The 20769-nt window shown below is 44.1% G+C and overlaps 1 protein-coding gene across 1 annotated transcript; it reads left to right on the top strand.

Moving 5' to 3' along the window:
* Positions 1–1372: 1372 nt before the first annotated feature.
* Positions 1373–4174, top strand: LOC308317051 (general vesicular transport factor p115-like; the record flags this gene model as incomplete). The annotated part of the gene is made up of 1 exon (XM_080765842.1): positions 1373–4174. One exon carries the CDS (start codon positions 1373–1375, stop codon positions 4172–4174), a length of 2802 nt encoding a protein of 933 aa, XP_080621968.1.
* Between the last annotated feature and the right edge of the window lie 16595 nt (positions 4175–20769).

Raw genomic sequence — 20769 nt, 5'->3', positions numbered from 1 at the left:
GTTAAACTTTAGGTGGGTGTATACAATATTATATTTATTATTATTTAACTAATTAATTAAAAATCTATATTATGGTATACGTGCTTACGAGAATCATTATTCAGTTCTTGACACATTAATACAATCACACCCGTGTGAAGTGAGGGGCTATCGCGTCGCTAATTCGCCAGTGCGTAATGACCAACTCATGTTGATTAGGTGATGTAAAACAAACGGTGCAAACACAAACATTAAACGCCATGAACAATAAAGTCAATTGCGTTTTTAAAACAAACATTGAACTAAAAACAAACATTAAATTCTGTATATAGCCCCTCAAAAAGGAGTGAACATAAAAATCCGGACTACAGAGATCGCCATATTTTTCATACAGGATTATATAATAGTGCCAGACAGACAGTACACATATAGTCCTATAACCTCATGGTTCTGTCACACTATAAGTTACAAACCAAGTGGAAGTCCACATTACGGCAGACAATATATAAACTGACATTATTATTTTTGTAACATACAGTTTTGTAACATAATACAGCATTTAACGGTCAAAAGTACAATATGGCGATGATATGCTACGATTTGACCACTAGGTGGGAGTGCAGTATAAAGAAACTAACAACCTGTACTGTGGACAAGAGCAGCAGACAAGTAAGACGCGCAAACGCGGGAAGCGAACGTGTGTGTGTTTTTTGTGTGATACAGCCGCGCCCTCTGGTGGCAGGCAGGTGGTGTTACAGCGTGACAGACAGACAGACAGACATGTTCTGCTAGGTCTCATATTTAGTGCTCACTGTGTTCGCAATCAGCATTATTACTTGCGCTCTAAGTATTGTGGTCAAGCTGGCTTTTTTATGGTATGCTCGGCGGTACAGTATATATACCGATGTTTATGGTGACGTAATTAAGATATGTTTCAATGTCGGGTTATAACTGGCTGTCGAAGGTGACCTAATAAAGATCTGTTTCAGCCTTGCTTGATGGGGGAAAATCTTCTCTGCTTGCTGTTGCTTTGTAACTGGGTTCACTTCACTCATTGACAGGGCATTGACAGATCCACCGTCCCACCAAAACGCTGGTCACTGCCAAATATGGAGCTGTGTGGAACTTCATATTTGGATGTGAATATGATGTTACATCGATGATGCAAGGTTCTCTGGCGGAGATATGCTGTGCTTCACAGAGCGCCAGCATCTCAGGTTCAATATAAGGTTGGAGGTTCAAGTGTTGTGTCGATCGATCACTGCCAAGTTTCTCCACGTCATTGTTCCCATACGAGGGGAATCACAGTCGAACGGTTCTCGCGCACATGGGAAACTATATAAAGAGGACAAAGTAAGCCTCGGATAAAACATCGATAGCAGGGTCCAGAAAGATGGACTACTTCAGGCGAGTGGTGTTTGGACAACCTGAGGATCCACAGCCGTCGGGAGCAGAAACAATCCAGAATCTGTGTGATCGCTTGGCTTCTTCCATGCTCCTGGAGGACCGGAGGGATGCCGTCAGGGACCTCAAGGCCCTCTCGAAGACATGTCGTATAGAAGTTGGTAACCAGGCAATGGAGCACCTTGTCCACATAATGAAAACGGACAGCTTTGATTCCGAGATCCTCGGCTACGCCCTGGACACGTTATATATCATCTGCAATGAAGATGCACCAGGCGAGAATACCTGCTTGCTGACAGAAAAGTTCATCCAGGACTCTGAACATGTGACCCTGGTGCTGACGCTGTTGGAGGAGTTTGACTTCCATGTGCGGTGGCCAGGAGTGAAGCTGTTGACAACCCTCTTGAAGAACAAGCGTGCCCAGGTGCAAGGCATCGTCCTTGCCAGCCCAATGGGTGTTTCCAGAATAGTGGACTTATTGGCAGATGCCAGGGAAGTCATCCGCAATGATGGCTTGCTGTTGCTTCAGCAGCTGACCAAAGGCAACCCTGCCATTCAGAAGATTGTGGTGTTTGAGAATGCTTTTGAACGCCTCCTAGACATCATCACGGAGGAAGGCGGCAGTGATGGCGATATCGTAGTGGAGGACTGCCTGCTGCTCCTCCTCAACCTGCTGAAGAACAACAGCTCCAACCAGAACTACTTCAAGGAGAGCTCCTACATCCAGAGGATGAAGCCGTGGTTCGAAGTCAGTTACGATAACTCATACTGGTCAGCCCAGAAAGTCACCAACCTTCAACTCATGATGCAGCTGGTACGATTGATGGTGTGTCCAACAAACACTCCACAAGTCACGGCCGCCTGTCAGAAATCAATGTACCGATGTGGCTTACTGCAGCAGCTCTGCACCATCCTCATGGCCACTAGCATACCAGCAGACACCCTCACGGAGATCCTCAACACTCTGTCAGAGGTCATCCGTGGTTCACAGATCAACCAGGACTACTTTGCGTCCGTCAGTGCTCCTTCTAACCCACCGAGACCAGCCATCGTGGGGCTGCTCATGTCCATGGTGAATGAGAGTCAGCCATTTGCGCTGCGTTGCGCCGTTCTTTACTGCTTCCAGTGTTTATTGCACGAGAACGAAAAGGTCCAGGGGGAGATCGTGGCCACGCTGCTGCCCTCCTCCTCCTCCTCCGCCAACGCCGTCTCTGCAGGCCGGCTGCTGTGCGGGGGCTTGTTCTCAGCCGACTCCCTGTCCAACTGGTGTGCAGCCGTGGCCCTGGCCCACGCCCTGCGGCACAACGTCACCCAGAAGGAGCAGCTGCTCCGTGTGCAGCTGTGCACCAGCCTGGGCAAGCCGCCGTTGCTGCTCCTGCAGCACTGCACCGGCATCCTCTCTTGGTGCAGCAAAGTGCAGACCAGGGTGGGCCTCCTCATTCTGCTGTGTACCTGGACCAGCGGCTGTCCAGTCGCCGTCGCACGGCTCCTGCATAACCAGGAGACCGTTCCCTTTTTGACGGGTCAGATGATCTCCGAAAACCTGGGTGAGGACGAGAGGCTGGTACAGGGCCTGTGTGCACTGCTGCTGGGAATCTGCATGTGCTACAACGACAACTCACTGGAGAACTACACCAAGGAGACACTGAAGCAGCTCATTGAGAAGCGTATCGGGAAGGAGAGTTTTGTGGAGAAGCTCGGCTTCATCACCAAACACGAGTTGTACTCGAGAGCAGCTCAGAAACCCCAGCCTGAGCCTGTACTCCTCTCTGCAGAACAGATGCTGTTTGATCACCAGTTTGCTAAGCTGGTCAGGGAAATGGAGGGCATGATAACTACAGCGTTGCACAAGTCCAGTGAGGATGACAAGAAGGAGGAGGAGGAGGCGAAGAAGACGCTGGAACAGCACGATAGCATTGTGACTCGGTACAAAGACGGCCAACTCCTGATCGAAGAACGGGACGCTCAGATCCGGAAGTTGAACGAACAGCTGGCGTCCATGATGTCTCAGAATGAACAAATGCAGACGACCATCACCCAGCAACAGGCCCAGATCCAAAAGCACAAAGACCAGTATGACAACCTCAAGCTTACACTGGACACGGATAACCGGAGGCGGGCCAACAACAGCCACTCGGACACCGCCCAGGTCAACGGCCCTCAGGTGGAGGAACTGGTGCGGCTCCAAGAGGAGCTGCAGTGCAGCTGCAGTCTGCTGCAGGCACAGCTCCGCGACAGAGACGCGCTCATCAACAGCCCGAGGTCAGACGGGCGACGGACGGTCTCAGCAGGAGGCCAAGAGCACATAGAACTAATCCGGTCGGAGACACCGAGGAGTCAGTGCCAGCCGGCGGCAGAAGTCGGAAAACTGCAGACGGAGAGTCAGGAGCCGACGAGGAGAGCTGAAGCCGGGTCAACAACAACAGAAACCGTTCCCATCATTGAGGGCCTGGCAGACTCGGCCAAGATGGCGGCAACGGAGAGCCTATTGGCCCAACTGAGGGAGAAACTCGAAGAGGATGTGACAAGCCTGTCGGAGGGCTGCATGCCGGGGCTGCAGCAGCAGCAGCTGGCCTCAGCCATGAGCTCGGGGGTCTTGCCGCAGACTGACGAGTCCAAGCTGCAGGAGGTCAAGGAGCAGGACGATGAGCTGTGTATGCCGCCAGCGGACCAGAAGATAGACGACGGCCTCGGAGACCCGAGAGAGACCGATGAAGATGAAGACACTACAGGCCCCTATCGGGCCGGACAAGATCCAGCACCGATCCCTTTACAATGGACGGCAAATTAAACTACCAAGTACTACTATATCTTACATTCTGTGTGGGTCACACTGGCACCATAATAATTATACTTGAACTTATCCCAGTAACAAGTACCGGTAGTATAACTAACTAATTACGACATTTCAGAGATAATATTACCGTTAGCCTTCCCCAAAAAGTATAACTCAAGACGCTATAACTTACTCACCCTTTCTCACGTCTGAACTGCAAGTCCAGATGTACCCGTAGTGTGATTTTGTCCGTTGTCAGATTATTTTTTTTCTAACTCAAACGCACACACAACTCTCTCTTCCATATGTATCGGCTACAACAGCTGCTATAGCAGCCTGACACTGAGGCTATAAATGTTCTCTGGCGCCATGCATTGATTGGCCCGGTACCACTCCTACTGTAAATGTAAGCCTTGTTTCAGAACCATGGACAGCACTGGGCGGCAGTGGCTCAGGGGTAGAGTGATGGAAACAGCAAGGGTCCCAGTTCGAACCCGGGCTCCCGCAGAGTTAGTGTCCTTGAGCAAGACACCGATGTGCACGTTGGTGCCTTGCATGGTTTCCTCCGGCATCGGTGTATGAATGTGTGTGTGTGAATGTGTGAATGTAATGCACAATCTCTGTAAAGAGCCTTGGATAAAGGCACCATATAAATGCACCATTTACCACTATTTGTTGACACGTCCGTAGCAAGAGAGACCATATTTATGTTTAGTCTCTTTTATATAGTTTCAATCTCGAGCGTAAATACAGAAGACTGCAGACATAGTATTTTTCTTTTGTCATTCTTAAATGTTTTTCTCATTTGTTTTATTATCGTATATAATGTTTAAGTTGGAGTCGCTTTTCCTATTGTGCCTTGTATGTTGTAGGAATAATTTGTAATTTTATCATGTAAAAAAATTATAAAAAATTATATTATGATATATAATATTATTTGTAAAACCTCAATGAAAACTATAGTTTTCCTTGTAGCATAATAACTATTGTGCAGGGTTGGTGTGGTTGTTGCCCCACCAATCTTTTACATATGAAAACGTCATAATTCATGTAATCATAATCATATTATTCCAACAATTGTCTGATAAACGTTAGTTTTGAGGTAACGCGACACCGTTGCCCTGTTTAATAGTCCCCTTAATAGTCCCAGCTGGCAAAAAACATTTACAGATTTACTATGGCCAGATACATATAGGGTCTATGGCCAGATACATAGATATCAATTTGGTCATCTGGTTTTAGAACCAGTTCCATTTGTACCAAAATAATTTGCCAAAATAATTTGCCAAAATTATTTGCCAAAATTATTTGACAAAATTATTTGACAAAATTATTTGACAAAACCCTAATTTGCCAAAACCCTAATTTGCCAAAACCCTAATTTTCCAAAACCCTAATTTGCCAAAACAATTTGCCAAAACAATTTGCCAAAACAATTTGCCAAAACCCTAATTTGCCAAAACCCTAATTTGCCAAAATTATTTGCCAAAACCCCTACCATGAAATGTTCTATGAGCAGGGCCTGGCTGTAAACAAGTTCTTGAGCTTAGTCCAGTTAACCTGGATAAACATAGTACCTTTCCTTTCCTTACCCGTCATGTGGAGAGAGGTGTTAGGAATCGGAGACAAGCTGCACATCCTGGGCACCGTCATCACACTGCTTCAGGTCAGAGAGAAGCTGCACATCCTGGGCACCGTCATCACACTGCTTCAGGTCAGAGAGAAGCTGCACATCCTGGGCACCGTCATCACACTGCTTCAGGTCAGAGAGAAGCTGCACATCCTGGGCACCGTCATCACACTGCTTCAGGTCAGAGAGAAGCTGGCTGCGAGCGACAACCACCGTCCTACAGGAAGCGAACAGACTCAATGCAGGATCATGTATAGCTTCACACGTTTTGACTAGAGATGTCCCGATACTGTATCGGTATCGGGAAAAGTATCGGATCGGCCCCTTATTTGTCATATCGGATCATATCGGTGTCGGTGAATATGCCAGTCTAACCACCGATCCAACACAGGGCAGGTAAATAAAATGTTGGGACACGTGGAGTTTTCTTTGGAGTTGCCCCAAACTGCAAGTGCACATTTGAGTGAGGAGTCTGCTATAAACACAACACGAGATATATATTTAGATAGCTATAAAACACAACATGAGATCATGACACTGGTATTGGTACCGTATCGGCTAACACAGAAATTGTTTTATCGGGACATCCCTAGTTTTGACACTGTTCAAAATGATATTCCGAAATGATGTGCGGAAAACTAAAATACACTGACCACCATCACGAGCACATTTGCTGACCCAGAGCTGCTAACAAGAATCTTTGTTGATCCAAAATGCCGCAGCTCGCTTGGCCTTAACCAGACAAAATTATCACATGGCTCCATTGGCTCCTGGTCGCTGCCCGCACAGAATACATAACTCTGATGCTGGAATTCAAGGCAACCAAAGGTATGCCACCCCCCCCCATATCTTGCAAGTCTGATCGAACCCTACAAACCCTCCCGCACACTCATATCAGCCGACGCAGGGATGCTGGAAGTACCTTCACTAAAATCGCTGGGACAATGCTCCACACGTACCAAACTCTTCTCCCTTCCGACTCCAAAACTATGGAATGCACTTCCCATTAATGTAAATCGCTCTGGATTAAGAGCCTCTGCTAAATGCCTAAATTGTAGATTGTAAGAAGCTCTGGGTCAGAAGGAACTAAGAGGCAGACAGAGGGTTAACGAGCGTCAACAAGCACCATGGTGAACCTCTGCAGTAAACTCTGCAGTAAAGAGACCGGAGTTTCATTTCTCTCCAAAAGCCCTTGAATATGATGGAATATGAGTATGGATCACTGTGACCATGGTAAACTAAGCTCACATAGTTTACACACCATACCTGTAAAATATATATATATAATAATTATTATTATTTTAGGGCCTTCCTAAATCCAGCTTTTGGTGTCTGTCCACAAACTTTGTCCTACACAAACATTAAATTCCCATTGACAATGAAAGGAGAATTTTACATCATAGTTATTATTATATATCTTTATTGAAAGGATAAACCCCTTGAGATGCATCATCTTATTTTAGAGGGGGGTCGTCAACACAGATTAATACATAGAGTATCCAAACAATACAACAATGCATCCATGCAGACAAAGATAGCTGCTGCTGGTTCAACCACTAAATAGCAGAGTTCATATGGAAAACTACCCATAGCAAAAATAAAAAAATAATAATAACAAATGTACTGACATGCGCTACCAATATGCACATGTGATAATAAAAAGCAACAGCGAGCAAGCAAGGTACAAATATGAACATGCATATTGAAGAAAAGAGTCAGTACATTATGATATCGAGATATAGATAATACAATTAGAAGCATGAGCACGGCGTTAGAAGGTGAGTGGAGATAGATTATTTAAATAATACTAGTTCTATAAGGGTATCTCAGTATGAATCTACATATAGGGTATTATAGGTTACATTAAGGTGGGGGGGGGGGGGTAGAGATTTGTTTCTGTGGTATTCTGATATATCAGCATAATCTAATTTTGGTAGTTATAAAATAACACTCAAACTAGTGCTGGTTGTCTGGTTTCGGTCCTGCCGCAGTGGTGTCCGATTAGTTAACTTAGTAACTTAACCGGGATGCCGAAAACTTCTAGCACAACTATGTTGTGCTAGAGATAGTTTCTCAGACCAGGACCACCAAGAGCCTTTCTGGCTCTTGGTGGTCCTGGTCACTTCGGAAACCCTGCCGTCCAACCACAGGACCACCAGTCCGGTTAGGACTCGCGCAGTGGTGTCCGATTAGTTAACTTAGTAACTTAACCGGGATGCCGAAAACTTCTAGCACAACTATATTGTGCTAGAGATAGTTTCTCAGACCAGGACCACCAAGAGCCTTTCTGGCTCTTGGTGGTCCTGGTCACTTCGGAAACCCTGCCGTCCAACCACAGGACCACCAGTCCGGTTAGGACTCGCGCAGTGGTGTCCGATTAGAACTTAACCGGAATGCCGAAACATTCTAGCACAATGTCTGGGTTGTAATAAGGCCAGACATCCTGCCTTGTAACGGAGGACTCTCGCGAGGAGCGTAGCAAATTAACTAATTAATTAATAAACTCGAAACCTCTTCTGAATCCCATTTTCAGAGACTAATTTATTCATAAATGTATTATATCATTTATTTATAAATAGTGTTTGAGCAAATAGTCTACTTTGAGCAAATAGTCTATTTTACGTCATTATGTACAATTGTACATAAAAGTGTTTGAGCAAATAGTCTATTTTGAGCAAATAGTCTATTTTACGTCATTATGTACATTTGTACATAAGTACATTTGTACATAAAATAGTGTTTGAGCAAATAGTCTATACTTTGAGCAAATAGTCTATTTTACGTCATTATGTACATTTGTACATAAAAGTGTTTGAGCAAATAGTCTATTTTGAGCAAATAGTCTATTTTACGTCATTATGTACATTTGTACATAAAAGTGTTTGAGCAAATAGTCTATTTTGAGCAAATAGTCTATTTTACGTCATTATGTACATTTGTACATAAGTAGGGCCTACATTTGTACATAAGTGTTTGAGCAAATAGTCTATTTTGAGCAAATAGTCTATTTTACGTCATTATGTACATTTGTACTGTACATAAGTATATTTGTACTGTACATAAGTATACTACTATACTATAGTATACTATAAGTACATTTGTACATAACTGGCAGATAACGTCCCATAGAGTGGGTACGAATATGCTCGTTGGAATGAACCATTCTTTGTCTGGCCATTCCCCCGAGACCACTCTGCCATGGGAGACCCTACCTGGAGCTCTTAGGCTGCATAGGAGCACTAAGGCTCCAGACAACACAGATCCCGGGTTCATCAGGGCACACAAACCTCTCCACCACGATAAGGTGATGGTTCCTTGGAGGGGGGTAGGGTTTTTTTTTTTTTTTTTTTTTTAATTATAAAAAATGACTTTCCCCTTTTCAGGGGAAAGGGGGTAATTCGTAATTGGGGCTAATTCGTAATTGACCTGGGCCAAGGTGTGTTTCTGCAGCGCTGGGACGGTGTAGTGATGCCTGACGTGTTTCTCACAGTAGGATACGCTACACTCCACGCAGGTCTTGATGGCTGGGGCTGCTGGGCGCGGTTCGCTGGCGCAAATGTCGCAGGCTGGACCGGCACAGCGCGGCTGCAGCAGCACGTTCAGCGCTTCGTTAATGGAGAGCTGGGGACGGGCTGGGTAGCTCTTCTCACACCGGGGGCAGACGTATTCTTCTGCTGGGCCCGGCCGGGACCAGCGGGCGTCAATGCAGCTCATGCAGTAGCTGTGTCCACAGGGGATGGACACAGGGTCCCGCAGGAGGGAGGAACACAGGAAGCATCTCACGTGGTCTGGAGGAACACTGGGGAGAGGAGGGTGGAGAGAGAGAGAGAGAGAGAGAGAAAGAGAGAGAGAGAGAGAGAGAGAGGTCGGGGCAGCGTTATAGACAGAAACAATGGTCACTGACGTCACTCATTCATCCCCTGGGTGAAAATAAGAGGGTATATGCGCCAGTGTTGTTTTCGTCGACTAAAACTAAGACGAAAAATGTACGTCGACTACCTTTTTTCACTGACGAAAACTAAATGGAAACTAAATTAAAACTAACATATGAGGACTAAAACTAAGACTAAATATATTGACAATTTCCTCAACAAATAAAAACTAGACTAAAATGTTAGGAAGTGACTAGTGGACAAGAGCTCGAGTACAAGTCATTTTACACTTGGTTGTATGCTGAAAATAGCAGATCTACAAGCTCGCAACGCGTCGCAGCGCCAAGAGTTGTGTGCTTGTAGATGTGTGTTAAATCAGTGTAAATCAGTCATTTTGACGGCATCAAGGCCCGCCAAAAAACTCGACTAAAACTAGACTACACACTATTTCTTTCCTGGTGACTAAAATGTGACTAAAACTAAAAGGAAAACTATTCAAAACAACACTGGTATATGCGCGTGACATCAGCACCATAATCCGGAAACCTACCGAGTGGGGAAAACAACATCAACAACAAAGTCCTATCTGATTGACAGCCCATATGTACATCCCAACACGGCTATTTTGTCTACTTTTTGTCTTGTTGAGGTTTCTGCCCAACAGTGTGCAGCATGCCCTCTGGAGTGAGTGTGAAAATAATGTGTGTCCCTTTCCACCCCATGTCTACTATAACATTCTAAAGTCTTCATTGAAGCTTCCTCACCTCAACTCAGGAGAGAAGACGAAGCTGAAGGGTTCATGCATGGACTGGTCAGACTTCAGGGACAGACAGCTGGGACTGTCTGACCTCTCTATAAACCTGAAAACCATTCAGTTAGTCTCTCCAGTTGACTCAATGTCCTACGGCAAATCAAATGAGTCAAAGCGATAACAAGCCTTTTCCTCCTAGCAGAATTTAAAATAGCCATTTTAAAATACATATTGAAATGACGAACAGATGACATTTTCTGTTCTTGCCATGTATGACTATGAAGGTGTTGTTCCAGATTCATGTAGCATTCAGAGTATGGTTCAGAGATTGTGGAAACTGGGCACAAACGCTGTTCAGGGGTCTGGCACGTCAATCGTTATACACAAAGGAAAAAAATTGCACACATTTGGGGCAATAATAATATATATTATATATCAACCCAGATAAAATCATATTATTTGGAGAAAAAAAAGAGCAGAATAAGAAAAAAAAAGGTAAAAAAACAATAAGGGGTCTTCTTCCCTTCGGGCTTGATCCCTAATAATGATAATAATAGCTTGAATTTAGAGCCTTCCATGAACCTATGGCGCTAACAATTAGTTATTCGACCTCCCGTTAGTTCGACTGGATTAAGGTTGGTGAGGGATGCGTTAAAACGACCGTATTAAGGTTGGTGAGGGATGTGTTAAAACGACCGGATTAAGGTTGGTGAGGGATGCGTTAAAACGACCGTATTAAGGTTGGTGAGGTATGTGTTAAAACGACCGGATTAAGGTTGGTGAGGGATGCGTTAAAACGACCGTATTAAGGTTGGTGAGGTATGTGTTAAAACGACCGGATTAAGGTTGGTGAGGGGTGCGTTAAAATGACTGGATTAAGGTTAATGAGGGATGCTTTAAAACGACCGGATTAAGGTTGGTGAGGGATGCTTTAAAACGACCGGATTAAGGTTGGTGAGGGGTGCTTTAAAACGACCGGATTAAGGTTGGTGAGGGATGCTTTAAAACGACCGGATTAAGGTTGGTGAGGGGTGCGTTAAAACGACTGGATTAAGGTTGGTGAGGGATGTGTTAAAACGACCGGATTAAAGTTGGTGAGGGACGCGTTGCTCCCGTGCTTGCAGTTATGTTTAGGTTAAGAGATAGTGTTAGTAATGTTACCTCATGGTTCCTCACTGTACTGCTGTATTCACTGCTATTATTTTCATGTTGTTTTTTGCCTTTATTGCTTTTGCTCTGTAAAGGACTTTGAGCTGCATGAACACCAACAAACAAACAACCATTTGTCTATATCTAGATTTTCTCACCCTTCTTTGAAGTGGTCAGGTACATGCATGGACCAGTCACTTTTCATGGACTCATAGCAGCTAGATGCAGGAGAACTGCAAGTAGCTGATCTGCTCCCAAACTGAAAACTGAAACCAAACAGATTCACGCTGGAAACCAGAGCATCAACAGCAGCATAAAAAAACAATGAATACATTATTATTACTACTATTACATGCGTACATAAGGTGTATGTACATTGTACATATGCTAATATATATTTTTGTAATGGCTTGTTCATAAACGTTATACACATTGAGACAGACTGAGGTTAGAGCTGTTCTTGTGCTCTGTTGTTTTTGTGCCCGTCAAAGTGTGAGTGAGAGAGAGAGAGAGAGAGAGAGAGAGTTAGAGAGAGAGAGTTCGGAGGTTAACATGCAGACACTTTAATTATTAATTGGCATCGATAGTCTGAAGTCCGTTTGTTAGTTACGGCTGCTGTAGCCTACGGATTAAACAACTGTTCCGTCACTTCCGTTTTTAATAAACACATGTTTACGACATGAAGTTACATTTTTATTATCATTATATAGGCTAAACATGATGGGTGCGGCCAGAAGTTCTTAAAGGAACGCACAACTGTTGCACGTCAATAAGGGCTCGACGCGTCGACTCGCAAAATGACTACCGAGTCGTTCACAGTCGTTCTGGGAAACATCCCAGAGGATATCAAGTATTATTATCTTACACATATTGCACTCATTGAGACCAACCTGTCATTGTTGATGTAAGCGTCATCAGCTTCCATGTCTTCCAGCACGAAGGGCCGTTCACACTATAGAGCACGAGAACTATATAACCTCACAGAACCCTCACAGAACAATAACCTCAAAACCAAAGCGGTTTGACCCAAAACAGGGCGATAGCTCTGCTAAGGGGTGAGGCCCAGTGGTGTCTCTATCCCTGTTCCCCTCTTCCTGTTGTTCTTGTTTTAACGGTCCAAACTATATATATACTGTTGTTTAATGTTAAATTGTTGAATTAGTGTTGGTGGTTTTGAGCGCACACAGTTGTGGTTTTAGTTTCCTTGCTCGGTGTGTGAACGGCCCTTCAGTCTTGTCCTTGAATCCTTCGCCCAGTGAGGACTTCAGTTTGCACACACACACACACACACACACACACACACACACACACACACACACACACACACACACACACACACACACACACACACACACACACACACACACACACACACACACACACACACACACACACACACACACACACACACACACACACACACACACACACACACACACACACACACACACACACACACACACACAAATTAGTCCACTGAGCTATGCCATGATTTAAATGAGGGGGGGAGGGGGAAATATTTCATAAAAGTCAACCTGCAGGCTAATCAGTTTGATTAAAAGTTGCCATTCTGAATAGCCTCAGTCTGGCATCTAGACGCCAATAATAAGAACATGTTAGTTTTTACCCGATAAGGAAACGGAAAAGAGATCCAAGGGCATGTCGCCATTTTTGTTCCAATGCATTTCCTGAGTCTGGTGTTTTAAAAGCAGTTGTTGCTTTTAAAACATCATGAATGTTGAATTGCTGTAGTCAAAACGCTTCAGATATTAACTCACGAAACTCGTAGATATAGAATCGCAATGTTCTGACCGTGCCTTCATGTGTGGCACAAGCATTGTCTTATATGATCCGAAATGTATTCTACTGCGTCATCTTTTCAAAATGGAGCTGTGTCTGGTTTTGCGTTCATGAGAAGCATTTAGCTGGAGTTTGGCTGCACGAGTCAATCATGAGACACTGCCATAAAAGAAGTTACGCTAGAGTAGCACTTATTGTAAGAAGGGAAAAAAATACACTAGAATAGCACTTAGTCCTACTTATGTACACACATTACTCACCTGCCAAGACCAGGAAAAAGGTAAAAGAAGAAAGACTTCCTGGAAACAGCTGTATTTAAGCAGCAGTGTTGCCAGATCTTTCTGAAGAAACAAGCAACCAGGTGTATGAAAACAAGACCGAGCCATGAAGATCGAGCCATGATGCACACGCACGCACGCAGGCACGCAGGCACGCACGCACGCAGGCACGCATGCACACATTGAAAATAGCAGATGTACAAAATCTCTAACTGTTTATCTGAACTGTTATGATGATTTTTCTTTCTTTTACAGTACTGTATTGTTTGTATACATGTCATTATGTTGTGATGAATTGAAAATGAAGGACCCCAATGGAAACAAGCCTATATTGCTTTAATAATAATAATAATAATAATAATAATAATAATAATAATACACTTTACGGAAAAACCTGCCCAAAGTCGCTTATAATAAGCAAACATGACAACCTTGTTTTTGCAGCCCATGGCCCCACACCCCCTTGAAAACTAGGGGGAATTCCGTTCTAAGCACTAAAGCAGGAAGGCCTGCAGGCGCCGAAACACTTTGTTCTGGTCATGGTTTGACTGCTCCTGCGGATCTTCATCATTCAGGGCGGGAACCCCTTTTTGTGTTTTAAGCATCATGTTATACTTTAGCTATTGAAAAATAGCATATCTACAAGCTCATAGCGCTGCACCGAGTGCCGCACTCGGCACTACGAGCTTGTAGATCTGCAAAAAAAAATGTAATCGTGAAAATGTGGCGTAAATCTTTGAATAATATATATTCTTTCAGAGCAAACGATTTCAACTCAAATCTTTCCTTCTGGGGGGTCCCTGGAACTACATATTTTCAGATGGGGGTCAGCGGCCAATTACAATTAATTATAATTCTGGGGCTCCGTGACATGAAATAGTTTGAGAACGACTGATAGAAACATAGGGTATTTCAGAAAACTGTCATGATTTAGAAGCTATTTGTAGAATCGTCCTCAGGTCTAAATGGGTTAAACAAGACTCTTAATACTGAGAGTGCTGATTTTATTCTCTTCCTATACATAATTTTGACAACAAGCGTCATTTGTATGTCAAATAGTCATATAGAGTATAGTTCTAAACCTTCTGGGTGAAATGATTAAGAAATATGATAGTCTGTAATCTGTATTTGGTTCAGTTTATTCTGTTTTTAGAAATATAAATGACATAGGCCACTATCTTTGCAAGCCGACAATATGGAAGCAGGGAATCATAGATCCACCAGTTTTGGAGATATATCTTATAGAGTAATGTCTTGCAGAGTTGAGAAAACAGGCCTGAATCACTTCTGACATTTATTTCAGACATGCTCTAGTATGTGAAGAGTCTGCTTGTGCTACTAACACATTTTTGGATTTAAAAAATGACACCCGTCATCAACAGCAACCCGTCATAGTACATCATCCATTCATTGTCATTGGGAATTTAATATTTGTGTAGGACAAAAATAGCAGTAAATTCTCCATTCATTGTCAATGTAAATCCAAACTTTGAGTAGGACATAATTTGTTCTACACAAAGATTGAATTCACATTGACAATGGATGGAGAGCATGCCAGTTGCTGGTGGTGCTGGTTTTGGTATTTATTATCTACTACTATTTTCGAACAAGGGTGTTGTTTTAAATTAGTAGTCACTAGTGTAGTCACATGTAGTCACTAGTTCCATTAGTATGCCCTTGTGGCCTCACTATTCTCCCATACATTCATTCATTGCTTTATTTCCGTCATTTGCCTTTTTACCTCAAAGTTATTGTTGCAATCAATGAAAACAAAACACATTAGTTAGTTCATACAGCCTTTAACAGCTACTACGGCTCTCTAAGCACAAGCTCTTTAAATCTTTTAACCCATGAAGACATCAAGAATATTGTGTTGCAAAAGGTATTTAACCAACCACTAAATACCTGTGTGATACACACACTGTGCGTGTGTGTGCGTGTGTGTGTGTGTGTATCAAAATATATAAAGTAGCCTAACCAAGTTTTCAAATAGGCTAATTAAAGTGAAAGTATAATACTTGTGACGTATATTTTCGGTCAAGTTCTCTGTGCAGTGGGTATCAATCGATGGTGTTTCTCTGAAGGAATTCCAGCCGGAGGTTTCAGTCGGTTTGCAGTATCAAAGTTTTATTTGACCAAAGTACTCTCAGTTTACAAACAGGGAACAAAGGCCCCAGGAGTCACACAGCTTAAAGTCTCTTCGAATTTGACTTACACAGTGTGAGCACAATTCAAGTAGATTACAACATTACATTATATCCACTTCAGAAGTCCCGCCTCAGATTTCAAACAGGCTGCCTCCTCTCTATGGGAGCCAATCAAACTTGTTGCCGTCACAGGATAGCCTGTGAGAGTAGGCGGGACATAATGCATGTTGCTCATGTGGCCAGCTAACTGTACCTTTATATTAATAAGACTAGTTAAATATCTATAATATTTATGTATACAGAACCTTATTAAAACATGTAACTATAAGAATGAAATGTCAAAGAAATACATTTGAACTGTTACTGACTCATAATAAACTTTACCAATTAAAGGATAAAACACAAGTTAACCGAATCTTACTTTAAAGACTAATTCAAAATAGGTTATATATTTACAAATGATAAGAATAGCTCTGTAATGTCATACATTCAACTAACTTTATAGTTCAGTCTTAAACAAACGGAATATGATACTAAGTAATGAAAAGGATAGAAGGTATAAATAGGTATAACAAATTGAACATAAATATAATTCTAGACTACAGTTTTGAGACTACATTACTTTTAAGATAAGACACTGTCTCCAACAGGAACGAAGGCTTTGTTTACACAAGCCATTTCTAAGACTTGTATGTAAATTCTGTACCTGAAATAAACTCAACCGACAGTGAGTGATTAAGATTTACTCATATAGACAATGGGTTTCCTTGAGTGATTTATAAAGACAATGGGTCTCTCTGCGTGAGATCTCTGAGGTGAGATCTTCCCAGGCCTAGCTTCCTGGACCCCTAATCTACACCAGAGTCATAACCATATGACCTTTGTTATAAGTCATAAGATATCAAATTATACATCACATCCCCCCTCAGAGCGCTATCAAACGCGCTCTGACCAAAACAAAAAGTATCATACCTGTAGAAATTAAAAACACACAAACCAAGTATATAAACATCTCAGTAGGACCCCCCTCAGTACCTAAACAACCAATTAACAATAAAAAAAACACTCCAATAAATAAATACATCAGTCAACCAAAAAATTACACACAAGAACGAATGTCCGTCGTCGTGCAGAAAAACATACGAAACACGACAATACTCCTAGCTGTCAGCATCATCCGTATAGGCACACAACTCCAAGTCCGTGTACGCCAGAGCATCCCTGCGTTGATCCCCAGCCTCCAGGTCGCCTGAGTTGACCCGGACAGACAACTGGATGGCCTGCATATTCATAGAGTGAACCATGCCTCCTGTCACGCCCTTGACTATCAAACTGCGAATGATGGGAAGGCAGCAGCACAGGATCAACGCAGCAATAAACAGGAACGCCAAGATGTACATTCCAATAGTTGCCCAGTACCCACCCCAGGACCCAAAGTGACTCTCCAGCCACTCCGTCAGGCCCCAGGTGACCCCTGCATGTGCGTGTAGCTCTGCCCTCAAGTTGTGCAGGTGTCCCATAGCCAAGGTGAAGGTGCCATTTGCAGCAGTGGAGTTAGGGATGTACGTACAGCAGAAATCGCCAAACATCGCACAAACTCCACCCTGCGATGCCACCAACACATTTAAAACTTGCCTGTTTTGCCAAGTCATTTCACTCGTAGCTGAAAGCTGCCGTCCTATAGCTCCCAGGGCCGCAATGGTAAAGTTCAGGAACCTCTGCTGATTGTAGTACATATAGTTTATCCATTCAGCATCTACAATTATCCCTATGAGAGGAGTGAACATACTTCCAAATGCGATTGCGGTCTCATCAATGGCCTTGAAGTCTTTTGGCACCCCATGAGGGGTTCCAGTTGAGTCGAAGTAGACGCCGTCGTCCGTCTCACTGCCCCTACGAACTCTCTTAGGCCCCTCGGCAACCCGGGCCCTCAGATCCTTGGCCGGGATAACCACTACAGGTTGCACCACCTGCACACGAGCACACCGCCCCGTCCAGTTGAGAGGCAACGTGCTATACAGTTGATTCCCACCGCATAGCCAGAACTGATCAGCCACGGCTTGGGTGGCATAAAACAACGGACATGCTTGGGGGGCAGGATCTGTATACTCCCCTTTGAGCAGAACTCCAAGTTCCAACCTGGGTAATTTCCCCGGCTGCGGTCGGCAGAGGAACGCATAGACCTGTGTGCGCATATGGAGATATGACAAATCCCATATCGTGTCGCACCGCGCCTCATCAATGGTCCCCATGTCCACAAAAGGTCCTGTCTGCTCTCCTCGTCTGTTCCTAACATAACATTCAAAGGTCCCTACCAATTTCAGAATCCCACTGGGAATCGTGGAACGATCTGTCTTCACTCTGACGTCCAATTTACTGCATCTCTCCCCAAGTGTCAACCCTACTGTATGTTGTTGATATAAAGAATCTTGAATTGCACTGTGTTCCAATAAAGATTCATTATAATACTCTGCGGAACCTAAGTATTGTAGGCACTCTGCCTGACAGAAGGGCGCTGAGTTTGAGTCAAAGTCCTCTGGCTTCATATTATTGGAACCAATCATGGCATTTTTCTTCTCCTTCGCACAATTTTTCCAACTGAAACGCGTATTCAATACGGTAAGATGCGATTGCTGAGCTTGAGCACAAAAGTAGCAGTCCGATTTACCCAACGCCACAGAGGAGAAGACACTCCACTGGTACCATGAATTTGCCTGAGCCATGTGATATAAAGGTTCCAATAAATCACCAGATTTGACATTGAACAAACTTCCCATGTGGAATGATCCTGTTGCCTTTGCAATGTGTACACTAATAGGTATAACCTTTCTTGCAGTCCTATTCTTAACTATATCAAAATCAGGCATGGAAGTCTCCTTGAATGGAGGTTCCATCGTTTCTTCTGACAAAACACTAATAGTGCTAATGAAATCAGATGTAACCGTAGAAGTAGCTGTACTAATAGGAGTTTCTATAACAGTAGGAAAAATAGTAGTAGAAAATAATGAAACAGGGGTAGGGATAAGAGCAACACCAGGGTTCTTGAGACCAGATGCAATAATAAGAGGACGAGTATTGACAGGTGTCCTGGGTAAACTTATAGGAAGGTATGGAACCTCCACTAATCTTTTAGCAAATAATAACAAATTCACGAGAGGCCCCCTCTCAGATATGAGATCTTGCGTAACAAACTTCTTCGGGGTAATCCTCAGGGTAGTCCTAAGGGTAGTCCTAAGGGTGACATTGTGAGCCGAGGTCACACTGAAGTGTGCACTAGAAGTAGACACAAGGACGGGCCTAGAGACGGGAGCAGACTGAACATGGACAACTGGGTCACTAGCTGAGGTCATCGAATCTCTTAGGCCGACGCTTGGTACGAACTGGGCGACCGTGGTTGCGGAGAGACTGACATTCTCCCCCCTCGGAGGACTCAACTCCGTCCGACTCGGCAGCCCCATCGCCCTGTGAGTTAGCTGCGATAGGTTGCCTAGCGGAGTCAGGGACAGACTGGATATCGATGGAGCCAAACCTGCCGTTGGACTCAACGTCTGCAGGTGTGTTTCTTGCACCTGCTGTAGCAGGCAGAGAACCCACATCAGCCTCACTGTCGCTGTCATCCTGCTGAACTGGTGTGGCAAGAGCGTCGTCCTCACTGATGGTGAAATCCTCGTCTTCGTCGGCTGGGGCTTTAACACAATGGTTCAGGTGGTACCACGTTGGAGAACCTCTGACCTGGACTGCCGTCCCGGTACACCGTACAACCTCAAAGGGACCTTCTCTCCTGTGATTGTGCCAGCGCCGCCGAAAGACCTTGATGTACACCTTATCGCCTGGGACAATGGTGTTCGCTGCTGAGAGTGGTACTGCTTCTTGCTGCTCCTTTTCCTGCTTAGAGGAGACATAGTGGGATATACTCTTGTGCAATTTAGACATATATTTCACATATGCCTTCATCTCATCACTTAGAAGTGAAAGGCTCGGGCCTTTCCCACCAGTGTGCAGTCCTGGCGTGAGCATACGCCGGCCAAAAGCCAGCTCATGTGGCGTCATGTGGAGATGGCGAATCTCGCTGGATCTGCAAGCCATCAACGCCAAAGGGAGGGCCTCCACCCAGTTCAGACCTGTATGCTCGCTAATTTTAACAATACGATTCTTAAGAACACCATTCATATGTTCACAGATTCCTTGACTGGCCGGGTGGTACACAGCTCCTAGACGTTGCTTGATACATAACTTCTGAAGAATTAGTCGAACTGTTTTATCAACAAATTCCCTCCCGTTATCACTAGAAATACGAAGAGGTAGGCCAAATCTCGGAAAAACTTCTCTGCACAGGAATTGGGCTACTGACTGGGCGTCCTTGCGTCTAGTGGGTGTTGCCTCAACCCACCTAGAAAATCTATCTACAATTACAAGTAAATAGCGTTTCCCACCCACTGGTCTGATCATGTCTACATAATCAATTACCAGTTCCTGCATCGGCCCTTGGGGTGTAGGAATGTGCCCTGGTAGGGTAATTATCCCTTTCCTCACATTGTTCTTTAAACAAATGGTGCAACGGCTTATGATAAAATCAATCTGTTGCAATAAATAAGGCGCCCAGAACCCATATTCCTGTGTAATTTTCCTCTTGACCTCTCCACGTGACACGTGTGCGAGTCCGTGTGCGTCATGTATCAACAGCCCTAGTAGATCGGGCGGAGCAATTACCAGTCCGTCATGATTTCTCCACAGCCCCTTGCTGTCTTTCACAGCACCCCTGTCGTGCCATAAAGCTTTGTCAACAGCACTGGACTCATCCTGCATTAAGATTAAGTCCTCCAAAGTAATCTTCTCTTCTAGTTCCACCTCATGCGTTATCAAGAGAATCTTACCACTTCTGTTAGCACCTGCGATAGCCTTGGCCGCTGTGTCCGCCGCCACATTACCCTTTGTGATGCGTGAAGTATCTGATTTATGTGCTGCACACTTGACAATAGCAAT

Source organism: Protomyctophum bolini (assembly GCF_963924005.1).
Source record: "Protomyctophum bolini genome assembly, chromosome: 6".
Taxonomy (NCBI): domain Eukaryota; kingdom Metazoa; phylum Chordata; class Actinopteri; order Myctophiformes; family Myctophidae; genus Protomyctophum; species Protomyctophum bolini.
Note: the sequence above shows the minus strand (reverse complement) of the source record. Positions and strands in the feature narration are given on the sequence as shown.